Source organism: Anguilla anguilla, chromosome 1 (assembly GCF_013347855.1).
Source record: "Anguilla anguilla isolate fAngAng1 chromosome 1, fAngAng1.pri, whole genome shotgun sequence".
In the NCBI taxonomy this organism is placed as follows: Eukaryota; Metazoa; Chordata; class Actinopteri; order Anguilliformes; family Anguillidae; genus Anguilla; species Anguilla anguilla.
In genome coordinates, this window is record NC_049201.1 from 39,504,757 (window position 1) to 39,528,042 (window position 23,286).

The 23,286-nt window shown below is 45.3% G+C and overlaps 1 protein-coding gene across 2 annotated transcripts in view; it reads left to right on the top strand.

Moving 5' to 3' along the window:
• The first annotated feature begins 6,206 nt into the window (after positions 1 to 6,206).
• kiaa0586 (KIAA0586 ortholog) overlaps positions 6,207 to 23,286 on the top strand; it is a 206,722-nt gene continuing 189,642 nt past the window's right edge. For both annotated transcript variants that reach the window (XM_035416304.1, XM_035416312.1), the window contains exons 1-8: positions 6,207 to 6,726; positions 7,223 to 7,287; positions 7,972 to 8,038; positions 9,868 to 9,934; positions 10,570 to 10,768; positions 12,144 to 12,317; positions 14,527 to 14,689; positions 15,600 to 15,755. In XM_035416304.1, the coding sequence (XP_035272195.1) occupies positions 6,375 to 6,726; positions 7,223 to 7,287; positions 7,972 to 8,038; positions 9,868 to 9,934; positions 10,570 to 10,768; positions 12,144 to 12,317; positions 14,527 to 14,689; positions 15,600 to 15,755 (1,243 nt within the window). In that variant the 5' untranslated portion in view covers positions 6,207 to 6,374. The remainder of the gene's footprint in view (positions 6,727 to 7,222; positions 7,288 to 7,971; positions 8,039 to 9,867; positions 9,935 to 10,569; positions 10,769 to 12,143; positions 12,318 to 14,526; positions 14,690 to 15,599; positions 15,756 to 23,286) is intronic.

Here is a 23,286-nt window from a genome sequence, read left to right on the forward strand (position 1 = left end):
CGAAAGAGCCCTTTCTACGCGCTGTTAAGAAGAAGAATTCAAGCACCATCAACACTGGACCAAGAAAGATTGTGAAAAGACAGATAAACACCCTTTTTGACCATCAGATTGTAGTTGCCATTTCACTGTAGTCAGAGAAACTGGTTTCTCTCTAGTTGTGTTGAGTTCTTACTCTGGTGCAGTTTTATGATGGTTTATTTTGCTACAGCACGAGATATTTGTGCAACTGGCACCTACTAATGGTAAACAAACACAGAGATCAGTTTACCCTGTCCAGAATAGGGTTACCGGATCCATCCCTGGAGCCAGGCTTGGGGGTGGTGGTCACAGATGAGTGCCTGGTGCTTGGGCAGCCCGCGTATCTCTGCTGGGCCAAGCTCGAAAAGATTACATGAGACAACCATGTGGGCCCACCACCCGCAAGGTTCAGAGTAGGGATCGGGTGCAATACCTGTCAAGAAGGGGGCAGGAACAGGGTAGATCCAGGGTTTTGTTCCAGAGCCAACACTGTGTGTAAAAGTGAGTCCAACTATATTTAGTTGGCATCTCTCAGCCTGACACACCAGCTCTGCCTCCTTCCTCACCAGTGAGGTAACATTCCCTGAACCAAAAATCAGTTTCCGTCGTCTGGGCAGATGACACCTGGATCTACCCTGTTGCTCCTTCATTCCTGATGGGCATTGCACCTGATCCCTACCCTGAACCTTATGGGTAGTGGGCCCACACGGTTGTCCCATGTAATCTTTTTGGGCTTGGCTTGGCTGAGGTACGTGGGCTGCCCGGGCACTAGGTGATCGCCTGCGGACACCACCCCCAAGCCTGGATCCAGGGATGGCTCCCAGTAACCCTATTCTGGACAGGGTAAACTGAGCTCTGTGTTTGTTTACCATTAGTAGGTACCAGTTGGACAAATATCTTGTAGTGTAGCAAAATAAACCATCATAAAACTGCAATACAGTATATGAAGAACTTAATGCAACTAGAGAGAAACCAGTTTCTCTGACTACAGTGAAATAGCAACTACAACCTGCTGGTGAAAAAGGGTGTTTATCTGCCTTTTCACAATCTTTCTTGGTCCAGTGTTGATGGTGCTTGAATCACTGGAGTCTTTCATCATCTTAACAGCATGTAGAAAGGGCTCTTTCACAGATACACATCCTTTTAGACGAGCAGATATTAGGCGCCATTTCGCTATGGGGAAGCTGGTTGAGGACGAAGTGTAGCACAGTGGGTAAGGCTTGTAACCGAAAGGTCGCAGGTTCGATTCCCGGGTAGGACACTGCCGTTGTACCCTTGAGCAAGGTACTTAACCGAAATTGCTTCAGTATATATCCAACTGTATAAATGGATACAATGTAAAAAAAAATGCTATGTAAAAGTTGTGTAAGTCGCTCTGGATAAGAGCGTCTGCTAAATGCCTGTAATGTAATGTAACTCTATTTGCATTGAGTTCTTCTTGTAGTTGTGGTGCAGTTTTATGATGCTTTCTTTTGCTAGACAACACTAATTATGTCTTGTGTCTGGTCTTCTCCTGTTAACACTACTGCCCTTTAGCTGGGCCCTTCAAAGTGTGTACTGAACACTGAACCTGGAAATCTTAAGCTTCTTTGCAATTGCTTGCTGGGAATAAACTTGCAACAATCTGCTTATTTGGCTCCACACATCTAAGCCTAACTCTGCCATATTTCTTGCAATTTTAGTGCCTATTTTACTTACACAGACTAAAGGTTTTAGGCTATTGGTGATTTAAAAATAACAAGCTAGATAAGATTTCAGTCCATTTAACTACCACTCCATCTCTCTCCACCTCCCACATTGTAAAATAATTTGTTCATTGTAACCAAAGACAAAGAAGACTATTTTGAGGTCATGTCTTAATATTATTTCTAAGTAAAAGTAATCTTTTTGTGCAATTGTACGTAGAAATAAAAACAAATGCTAGTACTTTGGTTTGTTATTCAAAAAAGGAACATTCATTTAACTGAATTCTTCTCTACTGTACAATATATGTTTAAATATACTATTAAAAAGTCATTACAAGGTCACAGCAAATACACTACGCATTTAAAGGATGGTTAGGTGTCTATTGGGAGCTTTATATCTTTCAATGTTCCCTCTAATTTGATTAAAATGATTACTACTGAAAGATTGAAAAAATGCTTACATTTCTGGACCTTTTAAAATGTATATAGCAAAATGTTTTTCCTAACAATGAGATCTCCAAATAATGGGTGATAATTGATCCGACCATATTTCATGTGTATAAGGCCATATGGTTCATTAGACATTATGTAAACCTTAAATTTGAATTATGCCTAAACTTAACCAAATACAATTAAATGTAAATAAAACCAATAAAAAATGAATAAATGTGCAAATGATGAACTAATACATGCCTATATCAAACCAATATACATCATAATCGAACCAATAGATGCATAAATTAAGAACCAGTATATGCGGAAATGACTAACCAATACATACCTATATTAATGCAATATGAAAGTAAAGCCAACCAATAAACATAGTGAACAAAATAATATATGTCTAAATAGGAAACCAATATAAATGCGTGAATGACTAAAAAATACATGCATGTAGCAAACCAATATAAATGTGAAGCAAACCAGTGACAATACATGACAATCAAACCAACAGATGTGTAAATAACAAACCAATATAAAAGCAACAATGACAAAACAATATTTGCACAAATCAAACCAATAAATGTGTAAATAACAAACCAATATGCAAGTATCTACGTCAAACTGAAATATATGTAAGCAATAAACCAATATAAGTATTAATTATTAATTCATACACACGTATATCAAACCAATATGCATAAATGACAAACCAATAAATGTGTCAGTGACAAACCGATATAGACGTAATTGACGAACCAACAGATGTGTCAATGAAAAACCAATACATGCGCATATCAAACCAATATATATGCCAAGCAACCAAAACATTTGTACACAATATGGATTATTTTTTCCCTAAATGGTGTCCCATAGTGTGTGGAGGTTTTTGTAATGTCTGATTAACCGTATGGCCTTGCAAGCTTGAACTGTTTTCAGGTCAACTCTCAGCCATTTTTTGAAAATCTCATCACCAGGAAAAAGAAATGCTACACAAATCTCAAAGGGTTCAAAAGTATAAGCATTTATTTTAATTTTCAAAACAGTGAGTACATTCCAAATAAATAAATATATAAATAGTAAAGCTCCTCATAGACACCTCAATGTAATATAAAGAACACAATGTGAATTTAGGGATTTTGGATTTTTCTTTATTTGAAGAAATATAATACTATCATGATGGTGGGTATTTTTAATTTGTTATTTTTTTAAGAAAAGGTCTTTCCTTGTTTATTTTAAAGCTGGGTATTTGCTGCTAACACTGAAACTCTCATGCTCTGCAGTTTTCTGGTTGACAAAGCCCCCAACTGTTATGGCTTGAACGGTCTCACTGGAAATGTCTGTTATCAGCCTAGCATGATTCTTGTTGCTATATTGCAATAGAGCTGTGACCAGGGCTGTGGGCTGTTCAGGGGTGTGCCCTGCCCCCTTGCCTTTTCTCAATGTCCCCACTTAGCATAACATTTTAACTTCTGCAGGGAGCAACAGCAGCAACCATTTTCTCTGGACAAAAGCCTTCACAGAATCCGTGCAACTTGAAACTATTAGGCATTTTACATCTCACTCATTCTTCTTCTAAAAAAGTACTTTTGTGTCTGAAGTTGCATTCACTGTATAGCATGAAATATTAAAATCAGGCATCTTTTATATCTTTTGTTTCAAACTTGTACTATGTGGGCTTGTATCAGCTGTATATAAATTCTTGAAAAAGAAACTCATAAGTCTTGTTGCACTTTGTATTTAGCTTTTTCGCACCTATTCAAATTTTTTCTCCTAAAGTAGCATTCACTTTGTTCTAAAGCTTCAGACAAAACCAACATCTTTCTGTAACCAATGATTGTTTTAATGTGTATAACCCTTTGTGCAAATAAATACTTTTTCTCCAATATGTCTTCTACCTGGCTTAATTTATTACACACTAACATGTAAAAAGCACCAAAAGAACTTTACCAAAAATGTGTAAATCTTTAAATCATTCCAAAGAGACACATCAAGAAACATACCAATGGGAAACACAAAGGTCTAAGGTCACAGAGTACCTGAATGGAAACCTGACAACTGGGGGGAATAACTGAAACGTAGGTACAGTATAAGTGTGTGAGTGAATGGTGAGTGAATGGTGTGTGTGATAAATTGGCAATAGATTGGTGTATTCCTGCCTCTCACCCAATGCACACTGGGATAGGGCTCCAGCAACAACCGCCAGGCGTCTGCCTTCCTAGCCTTCCTAGCATCATTGGCATCACTACTATAGTTCAATTAGCAATTAAAGCAGCTATTTGAATTTAAATTTTACATAATAGTTTATGTAAGACCATGTACCACAAAAAGTGTGCACATATATATGGGAAATTTCATAATTATTTTATTGTAGTGTGAAGTCTTTTTTTATGTGTAGTTTTTCATTTTTATAAGTAAGTGGTAAAAGACAAATTGGGCTTAAACCTGTTTGAGGATTAGGATCTGTTGTCTCTGTCATCAGTGTCCAAAATATTTACTTAACCCTTTGGGTTCCTGTTGAATACACATACACATTGTTTTATGTCAATTTGATTGACTTAGATCAGAGGCTGCAAATACTGATGATAATGTGAGGGTGAAGTCTACTGAACTTTTAAGTTTCAACTTTGAAGGGGTGTTTTTTCTGAAAACTTCATTAATAGGTTAAAGAACAAGCACAAAACTGTGCAGACCCACAGCGCAGCTGTACAAAGTGTCATGAGTAAAACTTGGCTAACTATATAGCTAGCTAGCCATGACATGTCCTCACCTCTGTAGCGTTATTTGTTGTCCTCCGTATGTCCATACATCTATATCGGTGGTTGTAACTTTGTGTCCTTAGCTCCTACTCATGCGTGCAGGATAGCATCCGTACGCGCTAACTAGGTTAACTAAAGTAGGCAATCCGTACACGCTAAGTTGGTTAACTAAAGTAGGCGAAACGCTAACATGTTAGGGTTAGCTAAAGTAACGTTAGGCGATAAAGCTGTGCTTAAAAATCTTGTGGCGTACCACCTGCGCATGCGTCCTACAAAATGAAGCGCCACCTGTGCATGCCTCCCACAAAACATCCCTCAGAGGTCGTCCGTGAGTGAGTGAGTGAGTAAGTGAGTGAGTGAGTGAGTGAGTGACCACAATTTGCCATGCATAGCCCACGGTGGCAGTACTGCCTGTGCACTGTGGGAAAAACAGTTAATGTAATAACTTTGTCCTTTATAATGTAATAACTGTTGGTTAATGTAATAACTGAATGGATAATGCAATAAATGTTGCTGATACATCAACCGGGGATTAAAACTTTTTATATGAATGATGACTTCAGCCTTTAATGTAATAACAGGTCAAATGACCTGCGATAGATTGGTGCCCTGTCCAGGGTGTAATTCTGCCTCTCGCCCAATGCATGCCAGGATAGACTCCAACACCCCCTGTGACTCTGACCAGGATACGCGGGTACAGATAATGGATGGATGGATGGATGTCAAATTACTTTCAGAATTAAGTAAATTAAACTCGTCACAATGTAAGTTAGGAGCATTTCAGTGAGCAGGTGCCCAAAAATTCAGCAGTAGCGACCACACGTATATCTCCTATATCTCCTTTCAAAAATCATCACAACATCACCGCCCCCCCCCCCACCCCCCCCCCCCCACCAGGGAAGTGCACGCATCCCCATAATGCCCATTCTGACACTGCTATAACATCTGCCGCAAGTCGTGACTGGTTACGACAGCTGTTATGTCATGCTTATGGTAACTGGTATGCAAATGAGCCAGTACTGAACTGACAGTGTATAGCAATGCATGGCCGGGCTACACTAAAACATTAGCAACAATTGCTGGGAACGTGATTTTCCAGAAAAATGGTATGGGTTTAAATATGAGTATATAATGTGTAATTATATCCAACTGTATTATTTACAAGAAGAAAAAATAAATCGCACTTAAGAAATCATTGCATTTACCGAGCTTTTAGTTTGAAATCCTCTAACCGGAAGTCTCCAATTGTTGCCAGCAACAATTGCCAGCTTCACGGAGCTACGTTAAACTACTTCCTATTTGAAGTCACATCCAAGTTACAGCTTAAGGGGCGGGAAACCTTTTTTAAACTAGCGATTGCACTGAAAACAATAAGTTTGGCTGGTCAGCCAAACATTTAGCTATTCCATTAACGTCATCGTTTACTGTTTTAATCTTGACAAGAGGACTGTAGGAAATAACCGCAGATGCAATGTCAAATGTCGTTTTGAGTGCAAATTATATGGAGGCATCAACATTAGACAGTCTCGACGAGTCTACATCAAGCTCGGACGCTGGAGATGTTTTAATTCGCGCAACTAGAATTCCATTTCTAAACCAGAGCAGCTTTGATAAACGGAATTTTGGAACTATCTCAGTCGAACCTGGTTGTAACGATAGAGTTACGATTTCCGTGAAGAGACTGCGTGAAGTTACACTCCCATCCATGGAAGCAACAACAGAAACTGTCCTGGAACAAGAACAAACATATGTGCCCCCAGCTTTGCCAGCAAACAAACCACTAGCCGCCCCTCCGGAAATGCTAAATGCAACTTCATCGGACAGTAAGTAACTGTTATGCTCGATATTTTATTGTCCATGTTAATGTTTTGCGCTTGACAGCTCTCTGGTATTGTGCTAACTGGCTACTACCAAACTGATTAGTCACTATGGAGACGTAGTGGCAACATACACGTTAACCCCTGGTTTAATCATGATCTGGCTAGCATTTACCGCAGCTAACATTGGTGTATGATTTCCGTTTAGAAGATTTTTTTCACTTTGAGAAACAGAAAATACTTTGGCTGTGGATGACTTCAAAGTTCTGCTAGATCAGCTGTTTGCCGATCCAGTATCGAAACCAAGAAGCACACTATTTTTTGCGCCACCATGTGGTCTGTAACTGCAATACTGTGCTGCTTTGTCATGAATATGTAAGAAGTGGCTGCAATGAAATTGTACTGCTGTATTCATTTATACATTATATTTACATTTATGTTTTACATATTAAGTGCTCCGTCACGGTAGTACTTCATTTCCTTGTATTTTAACATTCAACAGAGGCTAAAGTGCAGCGGGGCGACCCCAAAGTAAAAAATGGACCTGGAGAAGACTCGGTCAGTCAGGCACGTAATTAATGGATGGATTTATTTGGTTTAAAAACTTTTAGACAGCATTGAAAGTGATTAGTTACATTTCCGTTTTTACATATACTTGATATAATATAATAATAATTTAACGCTAATAGTTTTAATAGTTTAATAACCGCTCAATTCCTCTACATTTCCTAGGTTTTAGTGTTTGGTACCATCACAAACATTCTGCTTCAGTAAATCATTGGAATTCCCATTTAAAAAATTCATTTTAAAATTCAATAACAGTGAAATGAATATATATACTAGCAAGGAAAATCACTATTGTGATTATGTTTATCTACCGTCATGTTTAACATGTCTGACTTGCCATGGCGTGCAATAATAATTTTTTTAATTAATTGGCTTCTACTTAATTTGAGAGATTGGCAGATACGTCCCAACCATGTGGGCGATTTCAATCCCTGTAAAAAAACGAAAGCAAATACCATTTTCTGAAATTTCACTTTGCCATTTTCTCATGTTCAAGAGAAAATATCTAAAAGAAAAGACAAAATGACAAAAACTAACAAGATAAATTTGTCACATGAAAACAATTTTTTTGTGAAATAGGCAGATATTTTACTGTTTAGTTGTAGTTTTATTTAAACTGAAATTTCACATGGTGACTTTGGCCAGGTTAAAGAACTGTTCTTTGTGTGTTTATCTTTTGTCTAGGCTTCAAATACTGACGGAAAGCAGCCACTTTCCCACAGTAGCCTGCCAGGGGGCAGTATGCTCAAAGGTAAAAATCCTGTTTGGGGAGAAATCCCTGAGACTTTCACGTGACAAGTACATTTATTGCCTGTCTGGCGACCAAATCTTACTGCTTATAACTGGCTGGTATGTAGAGGTGCACGATAATATTGTAACCGTGTTGGTATTGGCCCTATGATGGCTAGAAATGAACTTGTCAGTATTTGCCAGGTACTAAGATTACAACTGGCATGAAGATGCAACGTACATGCGTCGGAGAGGCAGAGCATTTGATGAGCTGCTGATGCTCTAAATTTATTGAAACTGCAATGCTCAAAGGTTAGCCCTATCTTAGTTATCTGAACCTCATTTATTTATTATTTATTTTTAGTGCATGTTTCTACCAGCCGCTTACAAGCAAAGCTTTGCAGAGATTGTAGTTCTCAGGACTCGTGCTCCCTGTTCAATAAACATGTTTAAATATTTTGTCATGCATATAAAATTAGTTACATTTTTCTATCATAAGTTGATGTCTGTGCACATCTACTTTCATGAATCTGGAAACTTTGTTACAGTTTGAATTTGTGTTGTAACGTTAAACTGGGCAATATCAGCATTAGTGTCTGCCAATATTGCCAGACGAACATAGGTTATTGATAATCCATTTCGTTATCAAGCATCCTGGCTGGTGATTAATAGGTAGTGGATGTATACCTACACCAGTCCTATCTGTTTAAAAATGAGGTGCCCAGGTCTGATCTCCAGAGCTCAAGCCCCGAAGGGTTCTTTGCCAGTTTAAATTTCCCACGGGTTATATACTGTGCGGTGCCAGTATATACCGCCACACTATAAGGTTATGCCTATGGTAAATCCCTGTCTTTCTGGCTTTGGTTTTTCTGAATATTTTCGAGGACTCCCCACTAAGGCAGATTTAGACCCCCTTATCGGTGAGGACCTGCATTGTGTGTGTTCCTTTTGCCACGTCTTGCTCTTGTATAGAGTGGAAATATAGGTGGCACTAAGGGGTCCAGAAGAGTTTTTTGATGCAGATTCTCCAGATCATCGATTTTAATCTTGGCAATAACCACGATTTTCACAACAGAGAATCACTGAAGTCTCCTGGATTACAAAATGTCACAGTAGATTAATGTTATGGCCTTGGTTTGGTATTTCAAATACTACAGTAGCCATGAACCACAGCACCTGCTACTATGGTAATAGCATGGCCCAGAGCTTATAGAGTGGAAACATGGGTGGTGCTAAGGGTGACAGTCTGACGGAGTGATTTGATGACTGGTCTACCTAACTTTACTTAAACAAAATGGCTGACCTACAGATAATTGAGCTCTGTTACAGGATGATTCCTATTGCAATGCTCTTAGGGATTGGTAGTTTATGTACCTTCTAAAATTGTTATGTACCGTCCCATGTCTTGTATCCTTGGCTTTTTTTTCAATGCACTTTTTTCAGTGTTATTGTTAGTTTTTCAGGCGATTGTGCAACTGGGAGAGTTTCATGCCCATCCTAAGGTTAGGAAATGGCTGTGATTAGTGATTCTCGTTACACAGTCACTGTAAAAAGGGGAATGGAGTTTTTTGCTTCCCGAACCCAGGACCCTCAAAATAACCGTGCCCACATTTCCACTCTCTTGGGCAGTTTTTATGAGAGTCTTAGGAGATCATTTTGACCTCACTTCAGGATACAACAGCGGTATCAGTTTGATCCAGCCTGGGTCCCCAGGGTCTGGAATGGCCACGGTTTATCCGCACGCCACTCCGTTCTTCTCCCGCGCCTGTGGCGAGGAACGCTCAGCCCTTTCCCTGCAGTCCCGCGCGCTCACTACCCGTGCCGTTCTCCATCTGTTTTATTTTCTTGCAGGACAAGATGTGCTGATATCCCAGTACGCTGGAAACAAAGAGGCTGTGCGGGCGGTCTTAAAGCAGAGGTTAGGAACAAAGCGTCAGGCAGAGGAAATGAAACGCTGGAGTCCTTCACTGTGCTCTGTACCGCATCAAACCTGATATTACTTTCGTGTGTCTTGATGCACCAGCAATGTTTTAGAAAATTTCACTTTGTCTGGTTTAATTGTTTAAGACAGTGTAACACGGAGGCGTGCCAATATTTATGTACAAACAGTTCACTTAAATGTGAATTTCAGAATGTTCAGTTCTTTCCTGTCTTCCATTATTGATGTACTCTTTGGCAAAAAAATTAAGTGTGACATGAATTTCCTCTTCTTGTAGTCAGTTTCTCTTAACGTCACTTTTGTACCAGTGTCATTCAAAGAGCATACTGCTTTGATGTTCTGTCTAGGTGGCTGCCATACGTGAGGTGGCTTTCCTTGTGTTTGTCTAATCATACTATAAGCCCATCTCTAAAGCAAGTTTATTTTTTACTTGTGTGTATTTTCAGACACTTGTGTTTTTTTTGATTACTTAAAAAAGAAAAAAAAAGGTGATTTCACTGCTACACTATTGTCTTTGGTTCACACACTGATGATAAACAGAGACTGGGATTTGTGTACAGTTGGAGGTTCTGGAGGTTCTGAACAGCTGCCCCGCCCCTCCCCCTTTCTACTAGGTCTAACAGTGCCCCTTTGAGGCGAGAGGTGAAGGTGCAGCTGCTGAACCGGCCATCGTCTGCCAACCAGGCACCCCAGGGACCCCCACCTCTCCTGGGACCCCAGCCTCCTGCACTTTTCCCTGGGGACCAGGGGGCTGGTGCTGCTGCTGCAGCCGTCACTGCTGCGGCCCTCACTGTCACTGCACCGCTCCTGAAGGTTAATACAGCCCATTCACACACTGCAGTTACTGCACAGCATTGTTCCTGTTGGTTGTTTTGGGGTGCTCATGCAGGATGTTTTTAATGTTAATGCCAGGGTGTAGTTTTAGGGTGTTTATATAGGGTGTAGTATTGGGGTGTTAGTACAGAGAGTAATTTTTGGGTGTAGATGTGGGGTGTAGTATTGGGGTGTTAATGCAGGGTGTAGTTTTGGGGTGCTCATGCAGGGTGTAGTTTTGAGGTGTTAATGCCAGGGTGTAGTATTGGGGTGTTAGTACAGAGAGTAATTTTTGGGTGTTGATGTCGGGTGTAGTATTGGGGTGTTCATGCAGGGTGTAGTTTTTGGGTGTTGATGTAGGGTGTAGTATTGGGGTATTAATGCAGGGTGTAATTTTTGGGTGTTGATGTAGGGTGTAGTATTGGGGTATTAATGCAGGGTGTAGTTTTTGGGTATTGATGTCAGGTGTAGTATTGGGGTGTTACTGCAGGGTGTAGTTTTTGGGTGTTAATGTATGGTGTATTTCTGGCGTGTTAATGTAGGGTGTAGTTCTGGGATGTTAATGTAGGGTATAGTATTGGGGTGTTAATGCATGGTGTAGTATTGGGGTGTTGATGTAGGGTGTATTATTGAGGTGTTAATATCGGTTGTAGTATTGGGGTGTTAATGCAGGGTGTAGTTTTTGGGTGTTGATGTGGGGTGTAGTATTGGGGTATTAATGCAGGGTGTAATTTTTGGGTGTTGATGTAGGGTGTAGTATTGGGGTATTAATGCAGGGTGTAGTTTTTGGGTATTGATGTCAGGTGTAGTATTGGGGTGTTACTGCAGGGTGTAGTTTTTGGGTGTTGATGTAGGGTGTATTTCTGGCGTGTTAATGTAGGGTGTAGTTGTTTGGGTGTAGATGTAGGGTGTGGTATTGGGGTGTTAATGCATGGTGTAGTATTGGGGTGTTGATGTAGGGTGTATTATTGAGGTGTTAATATCGGTTGTAGTATTGGGGTGTTAATGCAGGGTGTTGTATTGGGGTGTTGATGTGGGGTGTTGTATTGGGGTGTTAATGCAGGGTGTTGCATTGGGGTGTTGATGTAGGGTGCAGTGTTGGGGTGTTGATGTAGGGTGCAGTATTGGGGTGTTGATGTTGGGTGTAGTTTTGGGGTGTTAATGCAGGGTATAGTATTGGGGTGTTAATGTGCGGTGTAGTATTGGGGTATTAATGTTAGGTGTAGTTCCGAGGGGTTAATGTAGGGTGTAGTATTTGGGTGTTAATGTAGGGTATAGTATTGGGGTGTTCATGTAGGGTGTGGTATTGGGGTGTTAATGCAAGGTGTAGTATTGGCGTGTTAATGTATGGTGTTAATGCAGGCTGTGTCTGCAGGCGCAGAGTGAGCTGGACTCGCAGCTGGCGCGTTTCTCGGCGGACCTGCAGCGGCTGCAGGCGGTCAGGCCTCAGGAGGACCGCAGCAGCGTGCTGGAGCAGCAGCTCCACTCCCTGACTCAGCAGAGACTGCAGCACCTGGAGAGGATCCAGGAACAACAGATGGAACTGCAGGTATAGACCCAGCACAGGCCCTGCATTTCTGCTGTAACTGCAGATACCGGCCCCATGCAGGCTCTGCATTTCCCCTTTAACTGCAGTGACCGGCCCCATGCAGGCTCTGCATTTCTCCTTTAACTGCAGATACCGGCCCCATGCAGGCTCTGCATTTCCCCTTTAACTGCAGATACCGGCCCCATGCAGGCTCTGCATTTCTCCTTTAACTGCAGATACCGGCCCCATGCAGGCTCTGCATTTCTCCTTTAACTGCAGATACCGGCCCCATGCAGGCTCTGCATTTCCCCTTTAACTGGAGATACCGGCCCCATGCAGGCCCTGCATTTCCCCTTTAACTGCAGATACCGGCCCCATGCAGGCCCTGCATTTCTCCTTTAACTGCAGATACCGGCCCCATGCAGGCTCTGCATTTCTCCTTTAACTGCAGATACCGGCCCCATGCAGGCTCTGCATTTCCCCTTTAACTGGAGATACCGGCCCCATGCAGGCCCTGCATTTCCCCTTTAACTGCAGATACCGGCCCCATGCAGGCTCTGCATTTCCCCTTTAACTGCAGAAATTGGCCTAATGCAGGCTCTGCATTTCTCTCTCAAACATTGTCACTTAATTTTAAACATCCAAGGCAAAAATATAGTGTCTGCTTTCTGTCTCATTCAACTGTAACGGTGACCACATAACATTGATGGTTTGCCGTTCATCCATTTTAATCATGTGACCCTATAATGTCTTGCTTTTCTCCTGTAAAGAAGAAAAACAAACAGTTTAAAATGGATATGGATATGGCCCATGGATATGTGAACATGAAAAACGCTGCATCGCTGTAGTGTCAGTTGACGCACCGAAGATCCGATTAAGTTGTGTGTAAACCCGCTTCCTCCTTCCCTTCTTGATGTCCAGACTCCAGACAGTCTGTTGCTGCCCACTGCAGATGAAAGGATGTCAGCGTAGTCTTGGGACTGGGTTGCATGTGTACAGCCGGATCCCTTGGGATGCTCCCCTCCTGCTTTGGCTCACCTCCTCTGCACTGCCGCTCTCCCTGCCTGTCACCTCCACACATTTCAGCTGCTGTCACTCTGTCCCAGCAGCCTCAATTTAGGAGGCTCTGCCGTCCAGTTGAGACGTGTCTGTCTTCATGCTGCTTGTTCTGTTTCCCCATGAGGTAGCATGGTGCATCCCAGTCCCCTCCCTAGCAGTGCTTAGGTACACAGTTATTGCATTGCATGCTGGTCTGGGCTCTTGATATCTGAGTAGTTAGTGCAGGGCTGTACATGTCTTTGGCACCATGGTTGCCGTTCTGCTTTTCAAAGGGAACTGTAAATATTTTAGATCCAGTCTTAGTTTTCTGTTAGTTTTACACCCTTCGTTTTCCGAATATACACATCTAATAGTGATTTAACATCACTTTATAAAGTATTTTGTGTTTCTGAAAATTATATTATAACGGGACCGTTTACTTTCTGGGTTTTTTGGTATGATAGTGTGTATTCCACAGTTTTAAACTATGGTTGGTTTTTACATCGTTACTGTCATTTTTTCTTAGAGCACAGCAGTCTGTGGTTGCATTCGCCATAGAAAATGGTTTTAACTGAAAATAGGATTAAATGTAATTTTTTTTGGGGAGAATAATCACTATACACAGGCAGCCTCCGGAGGCATGGTATCCCTGTACAGGCTGCTTTGGAGCTGCCTGAAGTGTGTTCTCCTGCTCTAGATCACAAAGCCCTGAATGCCTCTGGCCTGCACCAGGCACTAACCCGGGTTCCATTCTGCCCAGTTTGGCACAAAAGCTCGCGTCACATGACACTTGTCTTCTTTTTTTATACATTTGACAGAAGCGAATAAAATATTTGCAATACTAAAACTTTTATGTGCCAAGCCGACGATCGTGCGCATGAAGTGCCATGGAAAAGTTATTGCGTCGGATTTTGTTTTCGATCTGCAACGAGAAAGCAACAAAATACAAGCATTTACGGAAACCTCTGAGCTGTAGCTTCACTATATTCGCAGTGGTGAGTCTGCCACGAATAGCGCTATGCAAATAGCTTACCTGTTGCTTTTACTGTTTGTGTAACAAAATATGCTACAAATGTTACTGTTTATGTATTCTTCTACTATATTGACTGTTATAACCGTTGGAATATGACCGTTGTTTTACGGGGAATGAACCATGGCGCCCGTGTGTTGAATACGCTCTCTCTCCTCCCAGAACCGTCTTCTGGGCTCCGCCCTGGATGTGGTGACGGCCCGCGTCCCTGTACCCGCCCCGCAGGCGTCCGCGGCTCCCGCTCTGCAGCTGGCGCCGGGCCCTCGTGAGCAGAGCGTCACGCCCCCCGGGCCCCTGGCCCCCACCACCGCTGGGGCAGGAGCAGGTAAGCCTGTCAGAGTGATGAGGTCACTGCTTACAGGCACACTGTCACACACACGCTCTCACACACGCTCACACACGCCTGCATTTCATTACAGATGTTTGGCGCATACACACATGCGCACACACACTCTCACAAGCGCTCTCTATCTCACACACACACACACACACACATTTCGTTCACGCCTGTATTTCATTACAGATGTTTGTTGCTCACTGTTAAAACAAACTGCATAACGCAGCACGGAAGCTTTTTTTTCCATGATGCATTTAAGCAATTAATCGCCTATCATGCTCTACGGCATGTGTAAAAATGCTGAGCAGGCCCATTTGACCTCAGATTTTGGATCAAGATGGCAAGAGAAAAAGATCTAAGGGACTTTTAAAGAGGGTTCACTGTTGGGGCACGGATGGCAGAAGCTTCAGTCACAAGGACTGCTCAACTGACTAGTGTTTCAATAGAAACAATGACTAAAGTGACATAAAGTGACATACTGTGAGAAAGACATCAGTAAATAAGGTTGGAAATTGTGGTCGAAAGAGCACAGTGACCATGATGTTTGTGCATTAGAGTGATATGTAAGGAAAAACAGGAGAGCAACATTTCTGCAGGTGACTAAGAACGGCAATGCAGGACGTTATCAGACTGTGTCAGCAAGAACAGTCCGTTGACAACTACATAGGAGGGATATTATTGTATGGTTGCAGTGCATAAGCACCTCATTGCAAAGATGATTGCACATTTAAGAGTTCAGTCGTGCAAAAACCGTAGGCACTGGTCTACAGAGATGTTGAAAAAAGTGATATGGTCAGATGAGTCATCCTTCACCATATAGCGCTCGGTGAGCTTTCTGTGGAGAGAGAGAGGGATACAGGAGCCGGAAGTCCTGCCTTGACCCGCCTCCGTTCCCCAGGTGACCGGGCCCAGCGCGGACGCGGGAGGCGGACCCCCCCGGAGACTCCGGCCCCCCGCAGGTTCGCCCCTATGCCCATGTCCCGGGACGCCAGGGCCCGAAACGGCCAGGAGCACCTCGCGCCGGACCCACGGAAGGCTTCCCGCCCGGCAGGAGGTGAGTACCGCTACGGTTGGGCCTGCCGTGCGCTGACTCAGCGGGCGCCGCGCGGGTTTGACTGCGCTCAGAGAAACGCGCGGGCTGCGTGTGTGAAAACACGGGCCCCAGCCAGCCAGCGCTTTTCACCTGCTGAAGCACCTACATTACCCTGTGTGTGGATACACGACACACAGGGATGTGTGACGGTCTTCAGTAATGGTGAACTGCATATTCCAGTGTTTAAGGGTAGATACAGTGCACACAGGGATGTGTGACAGGTCTTCAGTAATGGTGAACCGCATATTCCAGTGTTTAATGGTAGATACAGTGCACACAGGGATGTGTGACAGGTCTTCAGTAATGGTGAACCGCATATTCCAGTGTTTAAGGGTAGATACAGTGCACACAGGGATGTGTGACAGGTCTTCAGTAATGGTGAACCGCACATTCCAGTGTTTAAGGGTAGATACAGTGCACACAGGGATGTGTGACAGGTCTTCAGTAATGGTGAACTGCATATTCCAGTGTTTAAGGGTAGATACAGTGCACACAGGGATGTGTGACAGGTCTTCAGTAATGGTGAACCGCATATTCCAGTGTTTAATGGTAGATACAGTGCACACAGGGATGTGTGACAGGTCTTCAGTAATGGTGAACCGCATATTCCAGTGTTTAAGGGTAGATACAGTGCACACAGGGATGTGTGACAGGTCTTCAGTAATGGTGAACGGCATATTCCAGTGTTTAAGGGTAGATACACGACACACAGGGATGTGTGACAGGTCTTCAGTAATGGTGAACCGCATATTCCAGTGTTTAAGGGTAGATACAGTGCACACAGGGATGTGTGACAGGTCTTCAGTAATGGTGAACCGCATATTGCAGTGTTTAAGGGTAGATACAGTGCACAGAGGGATGTGTGACAGGTCTTCAGTAATGGTGAACTGCATATTCCAGTGTTTAATGGTAGATACAGTGCACACAGGGATGTGTGACAGGTCTTCAGTAATGGTGAACCGCATATTGCAGTGTTTAAGGGTAGATACAGTGCACACAGGGATGTGTGACAGGTCTTCAGTAATGGTGAACCGCATATTCCAGTGTTTAAGGGTAGATACAGTGCACAGAGGGATGTGTGACAGGTCTTCAGTAATGGTGAACGGCATATTCCAGTGTTTAAGGGTAGATACAGTGCACAGAGGGATGTGTGACAGGTCTTCAGTAATGGTGAACGGCATATTCCAGTGTTTAAGGGTAGATACAGTGCACAGAGGGATGTGTGACAGGTCTTCAGTAATGGTGAACTGCATATTGCAGTGTTTAAGGGTAGATACAGTGCACACAGGGATGTGTGACAGGTCTTCAGTAATGGTGAACGGCATATTGCAGTGTTTAAGGGTAGATACAGTGCACACAGGGATGTGTGACAGGTCTTCAGTAATGGTGAACCGCATATTCCAGTGTTTAAGGGTAGATACACTACACACAGGGATGTGTGACAGGTCTTCAGTAATGGTGAACTGCATATTCCAGTGTTTATGGGTAGATACAGTGCACCCAGGGATGTGTGATATACTGCAACAATGATTATCAAATGCAATAACTATCATCTTCATCATGTGGGGTATTGCCATTCTTTTTGCCAAATGATATATAATATTATATTATATTATATTATATTATATTATATTATATTATATTATATTATATTATATTATTTTATTCCTGATGCAGTAGTAAGCCTCAGGTATGCTTCTGGGGATGCTTCCAGGAAAAAAGGCCCACTGATATCTTTTGAGTCAGCAGCAAGGCCTTGTAGCTTCCATGTGGTTGACAAGAACACATCACATGATCACATGGAGACTCTATGACCATTCAGGCCAACTGGCAGTGGCGCTTGCTTTCTGTACATCATCATGTCTTGCTGCAGAACCTTAATGAGCGATGGTATCATATCTTTTTTCAAAATTCAAAACCTAATTATGCAGGGGAGCGGAAAAGGGTCATTCAGACGCAGATCATGTTACATTTTCCACTCATACGCACATGAGTCTCAGTTACATATTCAAATGTTAATTAACAAATAAAAAATGTATTTTAAAGAATGTCTTATTCAAGAAATTTTAAATCTAAATCTGACAGCCCTAGTGTGAGCTTGTTATCTGTCCCACTTTGAAATGAAATGTTTATTCTGCCTCCAAACCCATCCAAACACAGTGGCGATAATAGCAGTTTCCCCTGCTGAACCTCTCGTGTGTATGGTGTGGTCACTGAAATGTGCGATGTGAGCGCTTTTTTTCCTTGGTGGACACTGCGGTTTTGCTTTGGGTTTTCGCTGGCTTTCTCTGGGGCGTGGGCACAGCTGCTACGCCTCGGTCTCCCGAAGCAACCCGCAGGTGTCCCCTCCCACATGCCCAGCCCGCCCCCCGCCTGTTTCCTTGGCGATCGGTTCTGCAGTAACCACGGGAGCCTGGCCAAGCCTTTCAAGGGTAGTCTGGGAATCTGTGGCCATGGCTTTGCACTCGGCACACAGCACCGTAATGGGGAAGGTGTGTGTGTGTGTGTGTGTGTGTGTGTGTGTGTGTGTGTGTGTGTGTGTCCTGCCAGTGCTGACCTTGTTTTTCGGACAAAATATGTAAGGATCGCAGCCAAAAAGTTTGCATTATACAACATGGGGACATACACCAGCTGTTGCGATTTATCACTGATATACTGCTGAACTATTTTCTTTTTTGTAATATTTCTTATTTCAAGATGATTACATTATCATTTGAACAAAAGAAAAAAGAAATCATTAAACATTTTAAAAACTTTTTTTCTTGTCTGTAGCATTGTTTTGTTCAATAGCGACACTTACACTTCTTTTTTTCATGAGGACATTTCCTTCTCACATTTTGAGAATTCCTAAGCTATTAATGTCTTATGGATGTACTACCTCATTCGTTTGTCATGTTTTGATTATTTCCTTTGAAAGTCTGCTAATCTGAACAGTGCCCATTCTGCTACCTGCTTTCTCTGTTAGGACTTTTACAATAAGCCTCTTATTTAGGCTGAGGCAGTTTCAGTTATTCTTACTAATGTGCTTGGACGTTGCGCTGCTTATTATGGTTTTTCTTCAGATGCTGCCTAACAGCACGCGTATAACAGGCACTAACAGACGGCAGTACTTCTGCCTGCCACTTGGTGGCAGTAGCAGTCTCTCACAGTGGAGTTGCTAAGCGCCCAGCGAAGGCAAGCTTGAATGCTGCAGAGATTGGCAGTTAAGAAAACAATAGAAAATGATGTGAGCGTGAAGGTACACTTCCACCCCGCCTGATGGCTGGTCTGGAGCCACTTATTTTTGCCTCATCACCTCAGGATAAGGCGAGCGGAAAAAATAAATGGAGGGAGCGGCCGCCGCGCTGCCGGCGAGCGGTAAAGCGGCGGGGAGGGTGCGCCCTGTCCGCCTCGTAGAGCCCGCTCGCCGAGCCTCTGTAGACCGTCGCGGAGGAGCGTCCTCCTATAGCGGCGCCGCGACGTAGCGGGTGCTAGCGGGCCGCCGCCAGGCCGGCGTCCTTTCAGCTCTGTGCCCGGAGCGCCTTTCCCTTTGTGCTGGGGTTTTTCTGCCTTCTGTATGTTACGCATTTTAAAATGGCTGCCCGCGTGCCTGTCCCTCTTTCCACAGGGGAAGCACCCAAAGCACCCCAAACCTGCTCTGCTCCATCTCTAGAATGCACCAACATTCACTCTGCCCAGTCAAAAGATATTTTGGCACCGTTGTATTTTGGGTGGGGGTGGGATGGCAGGCTCGTCTTAAAGCAGCTGTTACTGTCAGAAGCAAGACAATGAGCTGTGTGTGAAAGCTGTGCAAATGGCTCTAATGCCAGCTTGAAAGGCTGAAAACCTGAAGTACGCCACTAGCCAGTGGAAAATCAGTTAGGAGGTTGTGTGCATGAAGACACGGTAACTCAGTCACGTGGAATTGGGGAGAAAAGGGAAAAATAAGAGAAGGGAAACGTAAGAAGCCAGCCAGGCTCTGTGGCCATGTTAATTTGCTCCCTGTCTGCTCCTCCCCCTATACATTGTAGCTGGTTAGCTGGAGTCGTGGTGCATGCTGGGATTTTAGAGGGAGGAAGTGGAATGGGATGCGGCTGGTGTAGTATTGACACAGTGTAAAAACGGTGGTGTAGTGTAATGAAAGGAGTGTTGAAAAGCCCTTTTGCTGGTGTCAGTTGGGGTTTGGGGCGGAGCCTGTGCGAGAGTAGTAGGCTGTGTCACAGTGTTGCCGTGGCGCGCGGGCGCGTGGGCGTAGCCGCGTCTCTCATCCGTCCATCTTGCGGAAAGCGACCGGGCTCGGGCTGGTTTCCCCGCAAATGCTGGTTGCCAGGGGGACGGGGCGGACTGACGCCGGGGGGGAGAGAGGTGGTGGAAATGAACAGGACGTCGGAAAGCAGTCGCCATTATGATTTACCGGCGCGCTGCGTCGTCTCTCCGCGTCCTGGACTGGGATGAACCCGCCAGCCTCTGGCCGCCGCGGGTTTTTCCAGAAGCGACTCTCCGCTCCCGCCCCGCAGCAGCAGCACCTCGCCCGCGGGGTTTCTCATTCTCGGGTTTAACGGGGCGCAAATGGAATTTTCGGCGCTTCCCTCACCTTGAGAGCGAGGCGGGAGGGACGGCTCTGAGCTCCTGCGCAGGTGCGCCTCGCTCAGAGCCGCCATTTTCCCTTTGTGCTCGCGACGGGCGGCTTTTTTTAACAGAAACGCTCGTGTGTTTGTGCAGCTGATACTGCAGAAAAGTTGAGATGAAAACGGGGGGCTGTGTATGGCGTGCGTCTTAACCCCAGCGGCTCCTGGCACCGCCCCCCCCCCCTCCCTCAGCTGTAATTACAGGACCGGCTCCCCCCCCCGCTTGCTGGAAAGGTCAGAGCCGGGCCTCTCCTACGTGCAGTCTGAAGACTAGGACAACCCCCCACCCCCACTCGCCCCCAATCTAATCTGTCTGAATCGAGGCGCTCCGCCAGATCTCCTGCAATCAGAATGACGCGCGTGCGTGTGTGTGTGTGTGTGTGTGTGTGTGTGTGAGAGAGAGAGAGAGTGTGAGAATGTGTGAGCGTGTGTGTGTGTTTATATGTGTGTGAGAGAGTGTGCAGCAGGGTAATCATGACACACAACATGGCCTGTAAAATGTGTGTGGCTGTTTCTGTATGTATGTTTGTGTGTGCAGACCGCCCCGTCGGGAAAGCGTCTGTGTGCAGAGGACGCTGCAGATGTGCGGTGCGTCTGCTCCTCGCTGCCCTCGCGGCGCAGCTGCAGGTGCGTCTGTTTGCTCTGCGTTTCCATGCGACGCAGCGCTGGCCTGGAGCTGACTGCCAGACCAGCGCACAGAGCAGGGCCAGAGCGCCTCTGCTTTCCACGTCTGTCCTCTGCGTGATTCACTGCCTGCGCTGCGCAGCCTCGCTCTGGGGTAGCGCTGTGTGCAGTGTGCCGACTCTTCACCTGGACATCGCCCTTTAACAGCACAGAAGAGCATGCACACACACATTCACTGGAGCTCAGGTACTACTTATGCATCTTAAATATATGTGTTATTCAATTATCAAAACAAAAACACTCACTCAGAACACACATTTCATGTATATTTATGTGTGTGTGCGTGCGTGTGTGAAAAGCCTTTAACCTTTATAAAGCAGTATCTGCCTGCAAGGTCAGCGCACAAGAATCTGCATGTCCCTGATGCTGTTCCCCCAGTCCCCCAATCCTCTGCCCCCCAGTCCCCCAGTCCTCTGCCCCCAGTCCCCCAATCCTCTGCCCCCAGTCCCCCAATCCTCTGCCCCCAGTCCCCCAGTCCTCTGCCCCCAGTCCCCCAATCCTCTGCCCCCAGTCCCCCAGTCCTTCAGTCCCCCAGTCCCCCAGTCCCCCAGTCCCCCAGTCCTTCAGTCCCCCAGTCCCCCAGTCCCCCAGTCCCCCAGTCCTTCAGTCCCCCAGTCCTTCAGTCCCCCAGTCCCCCAGTCCCCCAGTCCTTCAGTCCCCCAGTCCCCCAGTCCCCCAATCCTCTGCCCCCAGTCCCCCAATCCTCTGCCCCCAGTCCCCCAGTCCTTCAGTCCCCCAGTCCCCCAGTCCCCCAGTCCCCCAGTCCTTCAGTCCCCCAGTCCCCCAGTCCCCCAGTCCCCCAGTCCTTCAGTCCCCCAGTCCTTCAGTCCCCCAGTCCCCCAGTCCCCCAGTCCTTCAGTCCCCCAGTCCTTCAGTCCCCCAGTCCTTCAGTCCCCCAGTCCTCCAGTCCTCCAGTCCCCCAGTCCTCTGCACCCGGTTCTGTTCTAACGAGCGATGAAGACCATACTCTGCTCTGTTTAGAAACAGACAGTTGCACGCGGGGTCTGCCGTCTTTGGCTGACCTTCAGCAGCTGTCAGTGCGGCTGCTGTCTGTACCTGCAGAACGGCGGATAGGGCTGCGGGGGGGCGGAGCTGTCTGCTGCCGGACCCCCCGCTCTTTCTCTCGCTGGGCTGCGCGTGGCTACGAAGCCGCCCTGCTTCTCTGCACGTTTCGGATACGCCACACTAATCAGCAGGACTTTTTTTATTAGTGAGGTTCCTAACGCAGAGACCTCGGTGTGCGGACGCTGGGACCCTCCGGGTGGTCAGGTCCGGTAAAGTCCGAACGTGGCGCAGCGCTGGACGCCCTGTAGTTTGTGGCTAAACAGCTTAGCCTAGATGGGTTGACTGGCCTGCTCTTGTCACAGTGCGTTCTTCAGCGTTTGTGCAGCCTCCAGCGCTAACTGCTCTCTCAAACGCTGATTGAGTGTGTGTGTTGTCAGTGTGTAGCTGAAACGTGAGCGGGGTCAGTGGCACACACGCTAGCTGTGTAGCAGCAGCAGCGAGTGCTGGTGGTAATGAGTGTTACGCGAGCTTCTCGGTGAAAGCTGTCTGCTGTGCATTATTGATGACCTCTCACCGCGCCCCGCCTTGTGCATGGGCCGAAGGGAAGGCGTGGCCTAACATCTCTGGAATTACCTCATTTTGATTCGCTGGCGGTGTTGCGGGGAGGTTGTCATGGCAACCGTGCGATTTCTGCAGCTGGGAGCAGATCTCTCTCTCTCTCTCTCTCTCATATCATTTCTCTGGCTGCTAGACTGATTGAATTCTCTCTGGGGATAGGGCTATTTTTAGATCTCATTTCTTTGTCTCTGGCGCACATCAGAGCAATGCTAACTCGCTGACATGAAAAGGAATATAGGGCAGTGCGGGGCTTCGCACATTTGTGAATATTTGAAATCCTGCCCCGATACTGACATTGTACTCCATTATTTTGAAGCCATTTGATACCGAAACGTGTCACTAACGATAAGGAAACGAATAAAAAAATTTTGCCGCAATTCTTAACGCAAATCAGAATCGCTTTAAAGCGCGTTCAGTTTAGGCGAGCGCGTTTGGTTCTGTCAGTATCGGCTGTTTGACTGTGAGCCCTAATGTTGTAAATGGGCGGGGATGTGAAAACGGTCCTCTGAGCAGCACACAGAGCCCCCCCTACACTTCGTACATCTGCAGTCAGTCAGCCTCGTGCTACCCCTGCCTCC